This window comes from Macaca mulatta, chromosome 11 (genome assembly GCF_049350105.2).
Source record: "Macaca mulatta isolate MMU2019108-1 chromosome 11, T2T-MMU8v2.0, whole genome shotgun sequence".
Lineage (NCBI taxonomy): Eukaryota > Metazoa > Chordata > Mammalia > Primates > Cercopithecidae > Macaca > Macaca mulatta.
Genome location: NC_133416.1, coordinates 83,220,558 through 83,241,317, shown reverse-complemented (window position 1 = coordinate 83,241,317; position 20,760 = coordinate 83,220,558). Strand labels below are relative to the sequence as shown.

At 35.6% G+C, this 20,760-nt stretch overlaps 1 protein-coding gene across 10 annotated transcripts in view; it reads left to right on the top strand.

The window, feature by feature from the left end:
* Positions 1–20,760, top strand: part of NAP1L1 (nucleosome assembly protein 1 like 1) — a 39,663-nt gene that overhangs the window by 15,852 nt on the left and 3,051 nt on the right. For 3 of the 10 annotated variants that reach the window (XM_077954736.1, XM_077954737.1, XM_028829735.2), the window contains exons 3-15: positions 358–443; positions 1,902–2,004; positions 9,105–9,246; positions 9,505–9,585; positions 12,474–12,602; positions 13,560–13,631; positions 14,769–14,908; positions 15,332–15,477; positions 15,572–15,591; positions 18,074–18,196; positions 18,930–18,959; positions 19,465–19,515; positions 20,246–20,289. In XM_077954736.1, the coding sequence (XP_077810862.1) occupies positions 358–443; positions 1,902–2,004; positions 9,105–9,246; positions 9,505–9,585; positions 12,474–12,602; positions 13,560–13,631; positions 14,769–14,908; positions 15,332–15,477; positions 15,572–15,591; positions 18,074–18,196; positions 18,930–18,959; positions 19,465–19,515; positions 20,246–20,281 (1,159 nt within the window). In that variant the 3' untranslated portion in view covers positions 20,282–20,289. Of the gene's footprint in view, positions 1–357; positions 444–1,901; positions 2,005–9,104; positions 9,247–9,504; positions 9,586–12,473; positions 12,603–13,559; positions 13,632–14,768; positions 14,909–15,331; positions 15,478–15,571; positions 15,592–18,073; positions 18,197–18,929; positions 18,960–19,464; positions 19,516–20,245; positions 20,318–20,760 lie in introns of all 10 variants that reach the window. The other 7 variants (XM_015152330.3, XM_028829734.2, XM_015152334.3 and 4 more) reach the window with 3 other exon arrangements.

Sequence of the window (20,760 nt, the reverse complement as noted above, 5' to 3'; positions counted from 1 at the left end):
GTTGCCATCTCATATAAAATGAGGATGTTGTTACTAAAAAGAAAAAGTAAAATCAGTAGATACTGGGTTGAATGCACATACTTGTTGACATCACATTCCACAAAAACCTACAAAACCAATTTCATAAAGCTTGAAAAGTATAAACTTCACATTTGACCAGATGCTTTTAATGAAAGTTTAAACACTTCCAGTTTGTACTTGTTTACATCTGAAGTTAGAAAATGGAATTACCTTTTGAATTTCCTATTTCATGTCTTTGAAAGAGATACTAATTTTGAAAATGAATTTTAAGTTTTTCTGTAATTTTTTTTGGTAATTGGTACATTTGAACCTTGGTGTGATACTATGATATTATAGCAAAGAACAGTCTGAACTTGATCAAGATTTGGATGATGTTGAAGAAGTAGAAGAAGAGGAAACTGGTGAAGAAACAAAAATCAAAGGTATTACTTTAAATTACTTCAGGAGCCAATGATTGCTGGCACATGTCCACTAGAGGGTAGTTATAAGTACCAGTCTGTTTTTTTGGACCCTTCTCATTGTCCCATTTTATCTACTGGTCCATACCTCTAGAAACTTTGTGTGTGTGTGTGTGTGTGTGTGTGTGTGTGTGTGTGTGTGTGTGTATGTGTGTGTATTTGTTCGAGAGAGAGAAAGGAGAGGTTAGGTATAGATACAGTGACTCAAAAGTCATTGTTTGCATCCTGCACTGTTGGAGCGACTTGGTGTACCTGTGTCAAACAGCTGCCCATGAGTTCTGTCTGAATTTAAAAATGTTACAGGTTGTGATGTGGTGCTTATAACAGTATGTTTAGTGTTTAATTTTGTAGAGAACATGTAGTGTGTGTCTTCTTAAAAATCCACTCCTTCAAGCAGAAAAGCCATTTATTAAATGTAGGTAATATTCACAATTTATTTTAGCAGATACTTTTTAAAAGGAGTGGTGGTGGGGGCTTGTACTGCTTATGGTATGTCCTGTAGATCTGGGCCAAGAATATTAAGGTACCTGATGACTCAGCTTTTCATTTTTAAGCCAGATGGAAGTTAATTGTGAAAAGACTTCAGAACTTGTATTAATAGCTTCAGCTTTCATTTTGTAACATTTTCTTAACAGATATAGAACTGTATCCTCATTGACCAATATTGATATTTAAAAATCTATATTGGTTATCCTGGCTGTACATCATCCAATAATTGAATTATTATCAGAAGTAAATTGACCTCCAAAAACATAATTGGGAAAATTAAGTTTATGGCACTTTGTGTAATAACTGTATTGATGATGAAGAGAAGATTAGTAGCGTAATTTGTTTTGTAAAAATCTAGTGTATATTTGGATTATGTTTTTAAAAAGCCATTTATAACCACATTTTGTTTGGCTTCAGTTGCAACTGTTGACTGTCTCAACTATTAACTTTATTCATACACATAGAAATACATTACACAAGCATCAAACATAAACATTCAGATCACTCACTTCACCTTTCTCCTGGGCTTAAAACTGTCAATATATTTGCAGTTTTTCTGATATGTGTTGTCTGCATTCAAAGGACTGTCAAGAGTCATAGATAGGCATCTGAATGAAGCTTTAAGCTTCCTAAAATGCAAGGTGGGTGAAACACAAGATACCAGGAAGAGGAAGGATATTGTTCATAGTAGTTGTGGCAATGACCTTGAAATGCCTTGACTAGGGATAGATTAGGAATCTGAATTATTCCTGAACATTGGGTTTTCCTAGAGTATATTCTCTTTAGCTTGCCCTGCCCGTCTTTACTCATTAGATACACCAGCAATTTATGGGCCAGTTAGGAAAACTTCATGAGATTGGATTGTCCTATTAAAAAAGCATAATACATTTTCATAAAATCCTTCTTTCGATGCCCTTTTTTTTTTTTTTAAAGCACGTCAGCTAACTGTTCAGATGATGCAAAATCCTCAGATTCTTGCAGCCCTTCAAGAAAGACTTGATGGTCTGGTAGAAACACCAACAGGATACATTGAAAGGTACAAGTTCTCCTTTTCCATGGTCCTTATTTATCTTTCTATAATCAATCAACGTTGCAGGCGTATCTGTTTTTAAGACCATCTAGGATTTAGGTATGCAGTAGTGGAAACCTGTTGTCTGTTAGTATCCAGTATAGGATTATTGGAAGTTTAAAATTGTGCTTAGTACCACCTGTTTACATTGGTCTTTTAAAGTTCATTGTGGTTCAAGTTTATAGGAAGTATACTGATCTTAAGCATTTCAGAGATTTGTTTAGAGGTATGTTAGAAATGCACAGAATTAGAAGAAATACAGATTTCTTATTTCACTGGTGACATAAATCATTACTAATAGCATGAATATCTTATGCAGCTTACACATTAAAAAAACTTTTTTGTGATTTTAAGATCCATTCAGGTTACTATCTATATGTTAATTATAGCTAGTAGCTTCTGAATGTTGCCTAGTTCTGTGTGGTGTGTGTTCGCTGTGTTTTATTTATTATCTGCTTTTCCTACAATGGACTCCTTTATCAACACAAATTCAATTACATAGCCTGTAAAGGAACTGTGTGAGAATTTCTTTGAGATGTGTACTCAGCAGTGGGAGTGCCACTTACATAGAGTATGCAAGCCTTTAAGCATTATGCTTCTAGCATGATTTCCAGAAATACTGTACCCAGTGCAAGAAGATGGATTCATCTTCATGTCTGCCAACAATTGGCACCATCCAGCTTTGTAGGGTTTTTGTTTATATTTTTAAATCAGTCTAAGAGGTACAGACTCATTTTGTCTTATTTGTGTTTTATGATTTCAAATGAGTTTTTAGCTTTTCTTCATAATGCTTGAACCTTTTTGAATCCATGTTGGGATTGCAATTTTTTTTTTTAATGCTTTGCAAAAGTCTTTGTATTCCAAATATTATTCCCTTATCAGTTTTTAGACATTCTAAATAATGTGTCATTTCTACTAATTTAGCCATGGAGTCCTCTGGTAAACAGTTAAGTTTTATTTTAGTAAAATATTTTGCCCTAGGGCTTGTGCTTTTGAAACTGTTTAAGAAGTCCCTCCTGGATTCTGCTACGTTTCCTATTGAATAGTTTTACCTTTTACATTTAGGTCTTAAATCCCTCTGGAGTCTACCTTTCTATTTGGTGTATGTAAACTTCCAGTTCCTTTTTTTTCTGCCTCATTTTTTAATGAGCAAGGTTTATTTATTTGTTTATTTTGGGTCTTCCTCCAGTGACATGAGCTAGTTTTTTTTTTCACTATTCACTCATCAATCCATTCTTCCCCCATTTAGCTGTACCACCTACCTTCATTGCATATCAAGTTGTAAACACCTGTGTTTGTCTTTGAGCAGCACTCTTCTGTTTTATTGGTCTTTGTCTCTTGTCATTGTAACACTTAATTACTATGACTTTATAGTTGTCTTAATATTTGGCAGGGCAGGTTGCATCCTTTCACACTTTTCCCCCAAACACAATCATCCACATTTTTGACAGTTATGTTTATCAGGGTTGTCAACAAGCAAAAAAAAATATTAAAACTCTGATAGGAATTGTATTGCATTTATAGATTTACAGAATTATATCTTTTAATATTGTCTCATCCACATACTTCTAATTATTCAGGTCACATTCTGTGTCTTTAGTTTCAAAGTTATCTTCATAGAGTCTGTTGGTTAAGTTAATTTCTGTGTATTTTGTGTGGCGTGAATAGCATTTTTTTTATTGTATTTTCTGTTTGGCTGTTCTTGATTTACAGAGGATTGCTGTTGTTTTTTTTTAAGTTGCCCTTGTATCTGGTAACTTTGCTAAATTTATTGTAGTAATGTGTTCTGTTTTGCCCCCTTAGTTTAACACAAGATTTTTATCTGCAAATAATGGCAGTTTTAGCTCTGTTCTTCCACATTACGTTATACCACGTATTTTTCTTTACAACATTACCAGGACTTTCACTACTGTGTTAAACATTAGTATTAAAAAAGGACATCTTTGTCTTATTTCTGTTCATACTGGGAATGAATATAAAATCTCTATTAAATTCAGGCCTATTTACTGTTTTTTAATCTGACCTTTGTTTTTTTCTATCAATTAAGATGCTCTATTGAACTTTTTCCTTCAATATATTAAGTATATAGTAAATACATGTTTTGGAAATACTTATTTTGGATATCAAACTAGCCTTGCATTCCTGTAGTAAATTGAATCATGATGTGTTATTGATACATTGTTGAGTAATTGAATTTTACAGTTCTTACTTGTTAGTGAAATGAGCTTGTGTTGTGTGCATGCATGTAGGTATGTGCATAAAGAAACTTTCAGGAAGTGGTAATACTTAACTGGTTTTTGGAGTCAAATTTCAATTGCCTACTCTAATGAATGGCTGCTTTTTTTTATTTTTACTATTTCCTGAAACAACTTGTATAAGATAGGAATTAGCTGTTCTTAGGGTAGAACTCTTCTAAAAATTTAGTTTGTACCTTTGGAGTTTGGGAGGTAGAGGTCCTGGGGAGTTTTGGAGAATTTTTTTTTTTTTTTGGTTTGACATACTAATTTATTCAAGTTCTCTCATCAGTTTTGGAGTTTCATATTTTAAACATGTACACATTTAGGTTTAAAATTGATTAGTACATAGTTGACAATAGTTTTAAAAATCTGGTTTTCATATTCTGTATTTTGCATCTTAATTCTGCTAGTTGTCTTGATCTTATTAATTTTTTAGAATATTAATTTGGCTTTTGATTTTCCTTTTTTCCAGACTGTCTTTCGTTATTGTGGCTGTCTGATTTCTGGCATTAATGTTATTTCTTTTTTAGGTTTGCTTTATGGTACTCTCTCTTTCCAGTTTTTTAAATTGAATGCTTAATTCATTTGATTTTATTTTTTAATTTGTGTTTTTTATGGCCTTAATACTCTTACTTTTGTAAATGTTGACTGTGAAGATCTGTATGCTGAAATTAATAGCTCAAGCTTATTGTATTGTTCACAGCTTCTCTTTATTTCTGCTTATTGGTTGTCTGTTTGACTTGACAGTTTTTTCTGTCATTTGTAGATTGAAATATTTTGAAGCCATATTAGGTGTATAATATTTGTGATAAACATTTCTTCTCTTGTTTCATTTTACTGATATGTGTCTTCCTTTGTATTTTATAATTTTTTTGGGGGGGCCATAATTTTTATTTGTCTGATATTACGATAACGACCCCCAGCTTTTATGACAAGGCCTCACTCAGTGATCCACACTGGAGTGCAGTGGCACACTCATGGCTCACTGTGATCCTCCCACCCCAACCTCACAAGTAGCTGGGACCCACAGGTACATACCATCGTGCCTGGCTATTATTTTTGTAGAGATGGGGTCTCCCTGTGTTGCCCAGACTGGTCTCGAACTCTTGGGTTCAGTTTGGTGTTCCAAAGTCCTGGGAATACAGGCATAAGCCATCACCCACAGCCTCTTTTTTTTTTTTTTTTTTTTTTTTAGACTTTTAACCTAGTATGTCTTTTTCATCTTTTCATCTTTGTTTCTTCCTGTAGATCAATGTTTGCTTCTTTTATTTTTTGGATATAGTGTCTCGCTTTGTCTCCAGGCTGGAGTGCCATAGCACAATGACGGCTCACTGCAGCCTTAGCCTTGGGCTCAAGCGATTCTTCTGCCTCAGCCTCCCAAGTAGCTGAGACTATAGGCACGCACCACCATGCCTGGCTAATTTTTTTATTTTTGTAGAGATGGGGTTTCACCATGTTGCCAAGCTGGTCTCAAACTTCTGAGTTAAAGCGATTCAGCCACCTGGGCTTCCCAGAGTGCTGGGATTACAGGCATGAGCCACCACACTCGGCCTCAATGTTTGCTTCTTTATTATTAGTAAGGCTGACTTTGCATTTCTTAAAAGTTATATTGTTTTTGGATTTATTGCTGCCATCTTTGTCTTTTTAAATTTATTTTACTTTGGGTCTTTCTTCTTATCGGCTTCCCATTGGATAAATCAAGTCGTCTTCTGCTGGTTCCAAAGTTAATGCATTGATTTTTGTTACTATGGTAGTGGCTTATAACCTAGTATCTAAGTTTATTTACCCCTATTGATATCTTAAATTTACCAATATTTATATTGTTTATAAACATGCTTTCTCTGGCCCTCTATTTTTCCCTTCAAGGCAAGAAATTTACCAAGATATTTGACTGCACCCATACCTTACATAGAATCTGCTGGATTTTTTTTTTAATTTCCTCCAAAGTTGCTTTTAGTAATATATAGTGAGTATCTGTGGCAAACCTGAAGCCTGGTATACCTGATACAATTTTTGTCTTGCTTTTATATCTGAATAATAGTTTGGCTATGAAGTAGTAAATTCAGAGTTCTTAAAAACTACAATTTATTTTTTCTTTATTTCAGCGTTTCTTTTAATGCCTGTTGTTAGTCTGATTCCTTTTTCTTTGTAGGTTATTCTTTTTCATTGGATACCTTTAGAAATTTCTTGTCTTTGATATTCATAAATCTCATTAACATGTCTAGGAAGCAGAGTAAGGATTTTTATATTGCTTTAATTCTGAGAAATGTATCATTCTCATGTTAAGATTTTGTACCCCTTCTCTGTTTGTCAGCTGTTGCTACTTTTGTCATCCATATCTCAGAGCTTTTCTATTTTCCATCTGTCTTTCATGCTGCCTTCTGGTAGAACTTTTCAACATCATGGACTTTATCTTCAGTTTAATCTATCCTGTTTCTCTTATTTGTTGCCTATTTTAGTTATTGTATTTTTCATACTTAACATTCCCTCTCTGTTTTAGATTTCTTGGTCTTGTTGCATGTTGTTAATCTTCCTCATCTCTAAGTATATTTACATTCTTGTTTAAATTCTCTAATTATGCTGCTTCAGATGATAATCATTTCACTCTTTCATAGAAATTGTACCCTTGAAGTGTCTAGTTATTCTTCAAGCTCTGGCACATTAGGCAATACCAGTTACCCTAATAATGAATATTTGGGGAGAAATGAAGGTTTGTGACAAGGAGAAGGGCACAGGGTGAGCCTAAGTAGTGCAGCACTAGTTGCCTTAGACTGAAAGTTTGCTGCCAGTCCAGGCAATTTTTATGGTGTGCTTTGTAGGGGTGGGGGACTAGTCTTCTTTGGTTGTCAATTCATTATTCCTAGATTGGAGCAAATACATGTTTGAGGGCTTTGAACCAGTGCAGCTTTCATCAACCCTGGCGTTCGGCTCTTGTGAAGGGTGAAGATGACAGACAATGATTGTTGCAAGGCAGGAGCAGAACTTAAAAAGTTTTCTTGCGGAATTGCTATCTTCCAGCCTGTCCGCATGGCTACCTACTGTGGCCATTCTCTCCCGAAGTTGTTGGTCACCCTGTACCAGTTAAACACAACCTCCAGTCTTACCTGAAATTGCTTATGGTGTGTGTGTGCCTCAGTAGTTGCTTCATTCTTGTTCTAAAGTTTCTGGGATTAGCTTTTTGGGGGAGCAAGAAAAGCCAGAAGCCCATGCTGGTTCACCACCTTGGCAGAGTAGTGCTTTTTACTTAAAATTAGCAGAAATAGAAAGTTGGTATCTTCAAGGGGTTGTTTTTTATTTCTAATAATATTAAATAAACTAGTGACTAAGTGAATTATTTGATTCACAAAAGTTTGTGGCAGGAAATTTTAACCTGGATTTTGTATCTGTTGCATAGATTCCCTGAAGTTAGGTACATTTTAAGTGTGAACATTTATTATTAGAGAGGTTTAATCATTCTTTAGGAGACTCAAAACCTAGTGTGTATAACCTGTTAAAAATCAGTGCCCCCATTCACAGTAGCAGACATGGAATCAACCTAAATGCTCATCAATGACAGATCTGATACAGAAAATGTATACATCACATAATACTATGCAGCCATACAAAGAACGAGATCATGTCTTTTGTGAGAACATGGATGGAGCTAGAGGCTATTATCCTTAGCAAACTCACACATGAACAGAGAACCAAATACCACACATTCTTACTTATAAGTAGGAGCTAAATGATGAGAACTCATGAACACAAAGAAGGAAACAACAGACACTGGGGTTACTTGAGGGTGGAGTGTGGGAGGAGGGAGAGGAGCAGAAAATTAAGTATTGGGTACTGGGCTTAATACCTGGGTGATAAAATAATCTGTACAGCAGACCTTCACATATACCCATATTTTAGGGTATACATATATATAGGGTATACACATACATTTTAGATTGACCTAAAATAAAAATTAAAATAGTGCTTCACAGTGCATTGTATGGTGTATGTATTTTATCTCATCAAAGCTGTTATTTATTTTTGAGACAGGGTCTCATTCTGTCAGCCAGGCTGGAGTGCAGTGGTGGTGCAATCTTGTTCAATTCGGCCTCGACGTCCCAGGCTCAGGTGATCCTCTCATCTTAGCCTTCCAAGTAGCTGGGACCACAGGCATGCACCACCACACCCAGCTAATTTTTGTATTTTTTGTAGAGACAGGGTTTTGCCGTGTTGCCCAGGCTGGTCTTGAACTTTTGGGCTCAAACAGTCCACCCACCTTGGCTTCCCAAGGTGCTGGGACTACAGTTGTGAGCCATAGCACCTGGCCTAAAGCTGTTATTTTAAAAATACATGTCTGCTCTTTATAGTATGTTACACTCTTATTTAATAATGTGATTACTAATTCCTAATTAAATATGGAGACTAAAATAAAATAATGGTGTGTGGAATCTTGTCCTTTTTCCTGATATACATATGCTCCCCTCCTTTTCCTAATAACTAGTATAGGTGAGATATATGTAAAAGAAAAATCTAAGTAATCATTATTCTCAGAATTAAAATGATTAGTCCATGACTTCAGCAATGACAAGTCCAGCACTTAACTTGGGTAAAGATTTAGGGTTGACAATATGATGTACATTTTATCAATTTACCTAGTTACATTTCTACTTTTGAAATATAGCCAGTGGGTCAGTATATTTATATCTATTTGATTTTTATTTACTTTGACTCTACCTTTTGCTTCAGATAAAAAACCTATCATTCACTAACTCCAATGCTTCAGTTTCAGTATGACAAAAGAAGTGTGACTTCCGTTTTAGTGTGATGCTATGTAACTGATTTCTAACCTTTCAGCCTGCCTAGGGTAGTTAAAAGACGAGTGAATGCTCTCAAAAACCTGCAAGTTAAATGTGCACAGATAGAAGCCAAATTCTATGAGGAAGTTCACGATCTTGAAAGGAAGTATGCTGTTCTCTATCAGCCTCTGTTTGATAAGGTAATGCTTTCTCCTACTTTGTTTAATTTAACATTCTAGAAGATGAAGTGTGGAAATATAAGCAGACTTGGAAGAGGTTAGTCTTTAGAACTCTCATTGAAATTGTTATTAGAGGCACTTGGAGGAACTATCAATAATAGTTAAAGTTGTGGTATGCATTTGTTAAATTTATAAGACTTCTTAGTGAGAAACCACTGGTTTTACCTTGGATGCCAGTGATTTTATACAGCCTTTTTTTTTTTTTTTTAATCATTTTAGCGATTTGAGATTATTAATGCAATTTATGAACCTACGGAAGAAGAATGTGAATGGAAACCAGATGAAGAAGATGAGATTTCGGTTAGTACCAACTTTATTTTAGTATGTTTTATAGATGGTAAAATCTTAGGACTTGTCAGAAATGTTAGCATTTAATGATGGAGTACAATATTATATAACTAGTTGTATTTTTTTCATTTTTTAATTTTACATCTTACATTTTTCTAATACTTTATATTAAAAAACAGTCATTCAAGATTGTAATTTGCATGGCAATAAGCAGTGGTTTCATGGATTCTTTCTTAAAAGTGTCCACAGCATTAAAACTACAAGTCTTCTATCCAATTTGCAGCACCTGACTTAAAGTTTAAATTCATCTAATGCATCATTAAAACTGTCATTTTCTCTTGTGAGAAGACATATTTCAATTGCTATTTCCAGGACTATATATTGAGCGTGGGTGTACATTATTTTTAATTGGTTAGCAGAATTTTACTCATGTGATTTATGGCCAGAATAAGAACCTCTAGCATCTCTGAATGGCCTTCCACTCAGAATGATGATGATAAATGTCTAAGATGTATCTGGTGTGCCCCCACTTGGCATTACCAAACATGTTTCCAAATAATCTTAGAAAATATGATTCTTTAAACATATATGCAAACCACATCTTTAAACATAAACATACCACACAGTGTGCACCATCAGTTCCTTAACCATTTTCCAATTGTTCATTTATAACATTTGCAATTTTTTATTATAAATCATATTGTGAAGAATACTTTCATCCATAAGTTTTATTGCAAGGCTTATTGTTTCCTCTAATGTCTTCTAATGTCAAAGAAGTAGCTTATTGGTTCAAACAGTGCACATACATGGTTTTAGGGCTTTTAGTATACTTTACCAAATAATCTCCAGAATAGCTCGAACACCTCCTACCAACAGTATGTTATTGTGCCCATAGGGTGGACTTCATAACAACGAAGCAGATTCTGCCACAAATCTATTAGATTCTCACCCATCTCAAAACTATCACATCAAAGAAGAAAGGAGACATATTATTGGTGAGGGAGCCAAATTCAATTTCTTTTAAAAAATCACTCAGCTTTAGGTCAATAAAATAATCAACAAAAATGCTCCCCACAAAAAGTCTGCTGGGTTTTTTCAAAAAATAAAAAGAGAAAGAGAAAGGCTAGGCACAGTGGCTCATACCTGTAATCCCAGCACTTTGGGAGGCCGAGGGGGCCAATCATGAGGTCAGGAGTTTGAGACCAGCCTGGCGAACACGGTGAAACCCTGTCTCTACTAAAAATACAAATTATTAGCTGGGCGTGGAGGCAGGCGCCTGTAATCCCACCTACTCAGGAGGCTGAGGCAGGAGAATCACTTGAACCCGGGAGGCAGAGGTTGCAGTGAGCCAAGATCACGCCACTGCACTACGGCCCAGGCAACAGTGCGAGACTCCATCTCAAAAAAAAAAAAAGTCAGTACCAAATGACCAAAATTTTTTATTTGACTAAATTGTATTCATGCATGAACATGATAGTCTCCCCTGTTTATTTGACTTTGGCAATAAAAACAAGCAGCCTTGTACAGAACAGTGAAAATGCCAAGGATGAGGGAGGGCAGTCTACAGTTTTACTGTAGAAAATATATATATATGTTTATAAAGGCCTCTCTCCCTTTGGCCATATCAACTCTAAGTTCAGGCCATTAACTACAGACAAATTTTCAAATTCACTTCTCCAAGATCTTCGATGCTGTCATCATGTACTTCTGGCCATTTTTCCTGAATGACATCAGTTGTGTCATCTGTAAAGTCTCCTTGAATGATAATTTCATCCTCCCCTGTTACTGAGGCACCACAGGAGAATTTTTGAGCAATAAATCTTTTTGTGTTTTAAGATCAATTTCAAAAGTTACAAGGCTACACACACTTGTCACATATTTCTTTGCTCTGGGAATTTTGGCTATAGTAATCTTTTGTGGTATGGTCTTTGTTTTTTGTTTTATTTGACCCCTTCCACCTCTCTTCTGTTTTTTTTTCTCCTCTTCTTCCCCTGCTGTTCCTTGACCCTGACTAATTCCAGCTTCTTGTTTGGGTGAATTTTCTACAGTAAGTTTTGCAAATTCATTTGGAAAATTCTTCTCTAATCATTGTCTACATTTAGCAACATCACCTCCTGGGTTCAAGCAATTCTCCTGCCTCCTCCTCCCAGTAACTGGATGACAGGCATGCGCCACCATGCCTGACTAATTTTTTGTACTTTTAGTAGAGGTGGGGTTTGGCCATGTTGGCTAGACTGGTCTCCAACTCCTAATGTTAAGTGATCCACATGCCTCAGCCTCCCAGAGTGCTGGGATTACAGGTGTGAGCCACCATGCCTGGCTAACAGTTTTTAGTTTGTAGATTCATTATATACTTTTTTTTTTAACTTCATGATAGGCTGAGGATTGTTGCCATTTTCAAGTGAAGACATGGAGGCTTCTAAGTGACCTGCCCACAGTGAATAATGGCAGAGCTGTGACACACATTCAGTGCTGTGTTAAGTGATCCAACTCTCTAGCATTGCTATTTTATGTTGTTTGGTAAAGAGAATATAATGTTTTGATTAATAACACCATGGGGTGAGGCATTGGACCAAGTTAGTATTTCTGTTGCTTTTCTTGTTTACTATGCTTAAGTCTTCATTTTTAATTAGTTAAAAAATTTTTTTTTTTTTTTTTAAACTAAAATGGTTTTTCCTACAGATCTTGGTCACTTTAGTGGCTCTCTTTGGAGGGGTGTGGTAGCAGTAATTTTGAAGGGATTAATTAAGGTTTGTTACGGACAACGGCAGTGTTTACACAGATAGACTAGAACTTTGAAGGTAATATCTGGTGACTGTGCGTTTTGGTTTTTATACCTTTGTTACTTAATCAAGAGGTCTAATCTATGTATTACGTAATGTTTGCTGTCACTTATCAAGGAGGAGTTGAAAGAAAAGGCCAAGATCGAAGATGAGAAAAAGGATGAAGAAAAAGAAGACCCCAAAGGAATTCCTGAATTTTGGTTAACTGTTTTTAAGAATGTTGACTTGCTCAGTGATATGGTTCAGGTAATTTTATTCATAAACGTGCCAGTTTACTTTGAAGGGTAAACTTTTGAAGTTTAAATGGCTGTGATGACTGTTCTCTTCAGTGTTGATCTTTCTAGAATGATTGCTTACTTTTTAAACAGTTAATATCTGTAGAAGGGAAATTATAGCTTTGATTAATGTCATCAAATAAATTACAGTTTATTTTAAAAAATGAGATGATGAAGTGGTCCCATTGATAATTGCTCATTATCGACTGGTGTTTTCTCATTACCCTGTGCCTTCTGTCTTTACATACTTAGTATGGAAGTATGATGGGAAAGTTATTCTTACAGCTGCAATTATACAATTCCCTTAACTCTTCCAGGAGAAATTTGCATTTTAAAAGAATGCTATAAAGATGTTAAACTCATTCACAGTGGTTACATTGTCTGGCAAACCATAATAGTTGTCACCTTTGGGAAACTTTGCTTCAAGCATTTCTTGAGTGAGCCCCTACCCCTACCGTCTACATTGTAGTAGTACATGTTGCCCTGTCTTGTCGTCGTTGGAAGTTACATGGAGAAAAAGAAATGATTTCCACATAATTACTACTTAATTACAATTCTACTTTAGCAAAGTGGAAAAGGAACAACCAGGAGGAAGGAGACAAGCAGCTGGAAAAGGCAGCAGTTATAATCAGGAAACATTTTTAAAGCAGATATGCCTTATTTAGACTTGATTTTGAATTTTTCAGCCTATATAATGATTTAGTTGTCTACTTGGACACTTTTTCTCTACCAGTGGCAGTAGAACTACAGTATAAATTAGCTTTAGTGTATAAGCCATAACCTGGAGAGTAAGTCTTAAGGTTCGTAATTGCTGTACAAAACTACTTTAAAATATATTATGTCTCAGTCAGCTAGTGTCTGTGTAGTAATAGAAGACAATCCTCAAATGCCATGTTACTCATTTTTATTATTATTTTTTAATTTGAAGGAACATGATGAACCTATTCTGAAACACTTGAAAGATATTAAAGTGAAGTTCTCAGATGCTGGCCAGCCTATGGTAAGAGAACTTTGAAATATTTATAATTTTGTAACATGCTTACAGATAGATAGAAACTTAACAGGTAGATAAATAGAAACTTTTAAAAAGATAACATTCAAGGGTAAGGTTGGTGCTCTTGGTTGTAGTGAATAAATATTTGGATGCTGCTAATTGTGAGGCAGTATTTTTTCCTTTTCCTCCTTCTGAACATAAACTGTGTTTGAAACACAGATAATCCTTATTCTTGGATAAGTGGATAAAAATAATGCCAAGGGAACGTGAATAAGTACTTTTTCTGCATTAATGAAATTGGGAATTACATGAAACTGATGTTAGAGGACACCCACCCCTTAATAAGGAAAAATCAGCGAACAACCTGTCCACCAAACCACCAGTGTTAATGTCAACTATGGGCAAAACTACTAAGAATATAGGCTGTAGATGCTTAAGGTTGGGCTTTTTCTGTGTCAAGTTCACGTTTAGTATGCTATTTAAAAGCCTGATTCCTCCGGTAGTTGGGGAGTAAGGGAGACAACATGGTCACTTTATTCAGGTGTGCCTAGCCTGTTGTGTAAACATGTTAATTATTTAGTAGTTGTAAATTGAAACTAAGCTTTATTCAGTTCAATTTGTACCTCATTTTGATTTTAACATAGTTTTTTTGATTTTAGCATAATTTGGGGCTTATCTGACAGTCTGTCCCATTCTTAAATATTTCAGGGCTGGGCGCGGTGGCTCACGCCTGTAATCCCAGCACTTTGGGAGGCCAAGGCAGGTGGATCACTTGAGGTCAGGAGTTCAAGACCAGCCTGTCCAACCTGGTGAAACCCTGTCTGTACTAAAAATACAAAAATTAACTGGGTGTGGTGGCACACACCTGTAATCCCAGATAATTGGGAGGATGGGGCACAAGAATTACTTGAATCTAGAAGGCACAGGTTGCAGTGAGCTGAAATTGTGCCACTGCACTCCGGCCTGGGCAACAATGCAAGACTCTTTCTCAAAAAGAAAAAGATTGTATTTCAGAGTAGAAAAAAAATTACTATTTAGAATATTATACATGTTTATTAAAAAACACAGATTAAGCTGTATTTACTAAAGTATTGAAATGTATGAGGTAGGTATTTAACTGATTTTTATGCTTCCTCTCCTCAGAGTTTTGTCTTAGAATTTCACTTTGAACCCAATGAATATTTTACAAATGAAGTGCTGACAAAGACATATAGGATGAGGTCAGAACCAGATGATTCTGATCCCTTTTCTTTTGATGGACCAGAAATTATGGGTTGTACAGGGTGAGTTTAATTTTACTACCTTAACAAAATGGTTTTTTTCTGTTTTTGTTATACTTGATTTGTATACTCGGTTATTTTCAGTTTCATATATGTACATAGTCTGTCTCTGAACATTTTGGTAATATGTTTTCTGAAAAGTGCTTATCAATTTTCCTGTAATTCTCCTTGGGCCCACGACTGTCTCACATATATTTCTGCAAAGGAATGCTTCTTTAAATTATACTATGTGTTTATGCTAGTTGTAAATATGTTTATTTTAAATATTTGATTAGAAATAAAATTTTTCCCTTTATACTGCTATAGAAAACATTTGAAGCAATTCACCCTTCTAAAATTTGAAATCTAAATAGAACATTTACTTCTAGAAGTTCAGCAGTTGAAAGATTGTCAATTGTAATAGATTTTTCTTCTTTGTTTTGCAAGGTGCCAGATAGATTGGAAAAAAGGAAAGAATGTCACTTTGAAAACCATTAAGAAGAAGCAGAAACACAAGGGACGTGGGACAGTTCGTACTGTGACTAAAACAGTTTCCAATGACTCTTTCTTTAATTTTTTTGCCCCTCCTGAAGGTAAATAATGTTTTAGTGTGAGTATTAGTGGTTATTTTATAATAAGCGTTGTTTAGCTTCTTATTCATTGTAATTTCTTTTCTGAATTTTGCAGTTCCTGAGAGTGGAGATCTGGTAAGTTGAATTGTTATTTATTTATTGAATTGTTAACTATATTTGAAATTAAAGCACCGAATTTCAAGTGGAGAGTGGGATGGTTGTTACATTGAGTTCTGAGGCCTACAATGCATGGGGCAGACATTTTGGATCTGAAAAGTAATTCCATTCAGAATGATATCAGTGCCTCTACTGAGAAACACTGAGATAAAAAGCTTAAGGTTTTCTTTTCTTTTGAAACTTACAAAGCTGTGAGAGATTTAACTTTTCTTTTTTTTTTTTTTTTTTTTTGAGACGGAGTCTCGCTCTGTCGCCCAGGCTGGAGTGCAGTGGCCGGATCTCAGCTCACTGCAAGCTCCGCCTCCCGAGTTTACACCATTCTCCTGCCTCAGTCTCCCAAGTAGCTGGGACTACAGGCGCCCGCCACCTCGCCCGGCTAGTTTTTTGTATTTTTTAGTAGGGATGGGGTTTCACCGTGTTAGCCAGGATGGTCTCGATCTCCTAACCTCGTGATCCGCCCGTCTCGGCCTCCCAAAGTGCTGGGACTACAGGCTTGAGTCACCGCGCCCGGCTGAGATTTAACTTTTCAAAACTATTGTCTTCCTTAGTAAAACCAGAATGTATTAAGTCATTTATACTGTTATATTCCTAACTACATTATGGTTAGAATGCATTCCTGAATTTGTTACCCCAATGTAAATATGATTTCATATTGTGACTATGTATGTTCATATATATGGCATATGGCAGAGAACCATGAAATGTTCCTGCCATATAGCCTGAACTGAGGAACAACCTTAAAGAAAGTCTATACACGCAAGGTATGGCAGGTATGTTTTGAATTTGGTTTTCTTTTGGGCATGTTTTTGAATTTAAATTAACTGAGATAGTTTAAATAGTTTGTCCATATATGGAATTAGAAATTAACCTTAACTGAATACTTTTGAATTGGAATACTCTTGGCTAAGGCTTAGAACAAATCTGTAAAAGGCAAAAGTAAGTATTTCTGGCTTGGCTTATAGGACAAAAAAAGAGAACATAAAGCAGTGTTGAGTTTCAGGTGAGAAAAACTACTTTAGTAAGATAGAGCATCACACTGTTTTCGTATCAGTGGATGTGTTGGAGTTTGTATTCAAGTTCTATTTTTTTTTTTGTTACTAAATATTGATGATGACAAAACAGTCTAGTTAAGGATAGAAAACCTCCACCTGTGGTTTGAATTCCTCCCCACCCCCTTTTTGGACTTTTTTATTTATTAGATTATGTTGTTGACTCAAACATCATGGAATTCACAGAGGGCGTGCTCATTGTTTAGTATCATAGAACTTAAAGTGAGATTATTTTTTTATTATTACTATTATTGAGATGGAATATGGCTCTGTTGTCCAGGCTGGAGTGCAGTGGCGCAATCTCCACTCACCGGAACCTCTGTGTCCTGGGTTCAGGCAGTTCTCCTGTCTCAGCCTCCCAAGTAGCTGGGATTACAGGCGCGCACCACTGAACCTGCTAATTTTTTGTATTTTTAGTAGAGATGGGGTTTCACTATGTTGGCCAGGCTAGTCTTGAACTCCTGACCTCAGGTAATCCGCCTGCCTTGGCCTCCCAAAGTGCTAGGATTACAGGCGCTAGCCACCACGCCCTGCCGAAGTAGAATTATTTTAATTGTAAATAATGCCAGACCCACTTTTACCCTGTGCTTTGCCATTAAATAGAAATCCTAAGCCAGGTACAGCTTCAGGCACCTGTAGTCCCAGCGGCTCTGGTGGCGGAGGTGGAAGGATCACATGAGACCAGCCTGGGCAACATAGCGAGACCCTGTCTCTAAAAAAGCAAAGTGCTAGGGGCAAAGGAAAATTGCAGACATATGTAACAATTGCTTTTGTGTATTTCTGTTTAAACCAGCAAAAACTAAGTAAACAGTTCTAATTTTTTATTCTTCACAATTTCTTAGTATGCATACTGGCCTGCTAGCTTTTCTTTTTGTTAAAAACTTGGAAAAGTTATTAAGGAAATTTAAAAATGACAAATTGTTTGTTAATATGGTGTGAGAAAAATCATGGAAAGTAAAGAGTAAAGTTGAGCATTTCTTTCCTTCATCATGTAATTTAAACTGAAGAGGTTTTTTTTGTTTTGTTTTGTTTTTTGTTTTTTTTCCCGGTTGCCCAGGCTAGAGTGCAGTGGTGCGATCACAGCTCATTTCGGCCTCAAGCTGCTGGGCTCCAGCAATCCTCCCACCTCAGCCTCTCAAGTAGCTGAGACTACAGGCATGTGCCACCCTGCCCAGCTAATTGTTTATTTTTTGTAGAGACGTGGGGGTCTCACTGTGTTGCCTAGGCTGCTCTCGAACTTCTGGGCTCAAGTGATCCTCCTACTTTGGCCTCCTGAAGTGTTGGGACTACCGGTGTGAGCCATAACACCCAGCCTCTAAGAGTCTTACATTGCCACGTTAAGTAACACAGTTATTCCTAAATTTTCTGCTTTTGTTTTCCTTTAAAAATAGGATGATGATGCTGAAGCTATCCTTGCTGCAGACTTCGAAATTGGTCACTTTTTACGTGAGCGTATAATCCCGAGATCAGTGTTATATTTTACTGGAGAAGCTATTGAAGATGATGATGATGATGTAAGTGAATTTGAATCCTGCAAAGAAATAATTGGGTGAGGGTATGGTGGTCAGAATTGGTAATAGATGAGTTTAGTTTTTAAGAAACAGGACATAATATAATTCAAAATTAGGCTAATTACTGATGTTCTGGATATAGCTTTTCTGGGTTTTCAGTATGTCTCCTTAGGATTTTTGGATTCATTTAGCTTTTGATTCTCTGCTAATAAGATTGTTCTGAGTTTGTGAAACTTTTTTATGTTTGGTTAGTGCTATAGATGTATTATGCCCTTGCCTTGACTTCACAGAACTAGGACTTTTCTTAGTGCACAAGAAAACATTTACTGGGAGGCATAGAATTTCTATTCAAGGTAGTATTGAGTGATGATTAGGTTAAGATTAGGCTGCATATAGATGTTTTGGATATGTTTATTGCTAAACGGCCATTGTTAGAGTAGGCTTTAGGTCCTTTTCGTACAGTGCATTCCACACTTAAGTGTGGGTGAGTAATATTTACAGTAATACTTGTCTGATCACCCATTTTATCCACATGATTGTACTCTGTTCTTTATTATAAATTGGCAGTGAGCTGAGTGATTATTGCAGCCACTATGTGTTAATTTATAATCAGCCTCTTGATAGGAAAGTAGGTTTTCTCTTTTAAGACACTAGTTTTACAGTGATGAATGTTACTAATGCTACTCTGAAATGTGTGTTACATTCACTCAACACATATGCTGTTTTTCCTTTTCAGTATGATGAAGAAGGTGAAGAAGCGGATGAGGTAATGTTTACCAAATGAGCAAATAATTCTCTGTGGTTAACACATTGAGAAGCAAATTGAATGACTTATGTATTCCTTTGCTATAATCATTCTGTGATTTGGGATAAAAACATTTTGGAAAACATGATTTTAGAATTCTACAGCCAAACAATGTATGTATAAGGTTTCAATAAATAAATTGCAAAACTCAGCAACATTTTTTTATTTCAAATAATTTTGTTCTGCTGCAGGGTTATCAGCTCTTTGAAGAAGTCAAAAGCTGCAGTAAACTTTTCCAACGTTGGCTGCAGTAACTATTTTCAATAAAAGCTGTCTGGATGTCTCAAGTTGTGTTGGGAAATTTTTCATATTAGAAGCTTTCAGATTAAATTGTATTATCGTCAAACTCTGTAATCATGAAAATCTGTTGACCCATAGAGTAACTTGTATTAAATTTTCCCTACATTATGAGCCAATTTACCTACTATGTACATACTTCATGGATGCATTTTGAACTTTAATATAGGAAGGGGAAGAAGAAGGAGATGAGGAAAATGATCCAGACTATGACCCAAAGGTGAGCAAAATTAGTGCTGCTTTCTATTAAATTTAAGACAGCTAAAGTAAGAGTTGGTGTTTCTGAATATCAAGTTTCTCTCCGTTAAAGTCTTTAATCAGTAAAGCCTACTGACTGGATAACTTTCTTTTTTCAGTCCCACTGGCATTTTGAACAGTACACATAATTTCAGTGGACCTTTTTCTAAGAAACGTTGTTTTTTGTTTGGACTTTGTACTTTTTATAGTTTCAGGTACAGTGCACCCTAGGATTCTATTTTAATGGGATAAATTATAACAGTTCTTAAGCATTAGAAAATAAACAAAGGTTTTTAAAAGATCTGGTGGTAGGAGTGTTCGGGAACTGGGGAGCAGTGCAGTTTGTTAGATCCTTCCAACTACTCTTACTCAGTCACTGAGAGTCCTTGTCTATTATTCCTTAAAATTTGTTATATTAGGATTAGCAAAAGCAAAGCTGATTGGTAATATAACTAACATAAATTGCTTGGTAACTTTATTTTTTAAGATTATGGTTTAGTGTGTCATTTTATGGAATTAATTCTACAGTGTAAAGTTTGAGCTTGATTTTAGCATTTCAGTGACTTGCTAATAAAATAATTTACCATCATTGTCCTATACCATTTCTTTTGACAACAGTGAGCTACTGTTATAATTAAGGCAGTAATTACTATTGAGAAATTCACTGAAGCAGGTAGAAGAAGATAGATTGACTTCTTGTTTTCCTTTAACAGAAGGATCAAAACCCAGCAGAGTGCAAGCAGCAGTGAAGCAGGATGTATGTGGCCTTGAGGATAACCTGCACTGTAATAGCCTAAACACAACTCTTATTTACTTACAGCCTTATGTTTTTGTATTTTCTTGGTAGACTAGGTAATTTTTTTTTAAAGGACAGGAAACTGATATTTTAAAGACCAATTTGTTCTACCTAGCATTTTAGCTAGTTTTTCTGCCAGATATGTTGAATGCACAAATTCTGTCACGCATGTTCATTCATTGCTACATAATTTGGTTCTTCTGGAATATTTTTATGTAGCTCTTGGAGTACAGCTATGAAAATTAACAACTGTTAAAGGAAATACCTTTTTTTTTTTTTTTTTTTTCATGATTTTTTCCTTGAAGAACCAAAGTATTTTTTCAGCTGGTTGTTGAATAGGGTTAAGTCCGCTTGGATTAGCTGTGCCTTTCATTACTTTGTTACAGAAATGCAGTGACTTATACTAAGATAATGTATCGTTAAAAAAAAAAT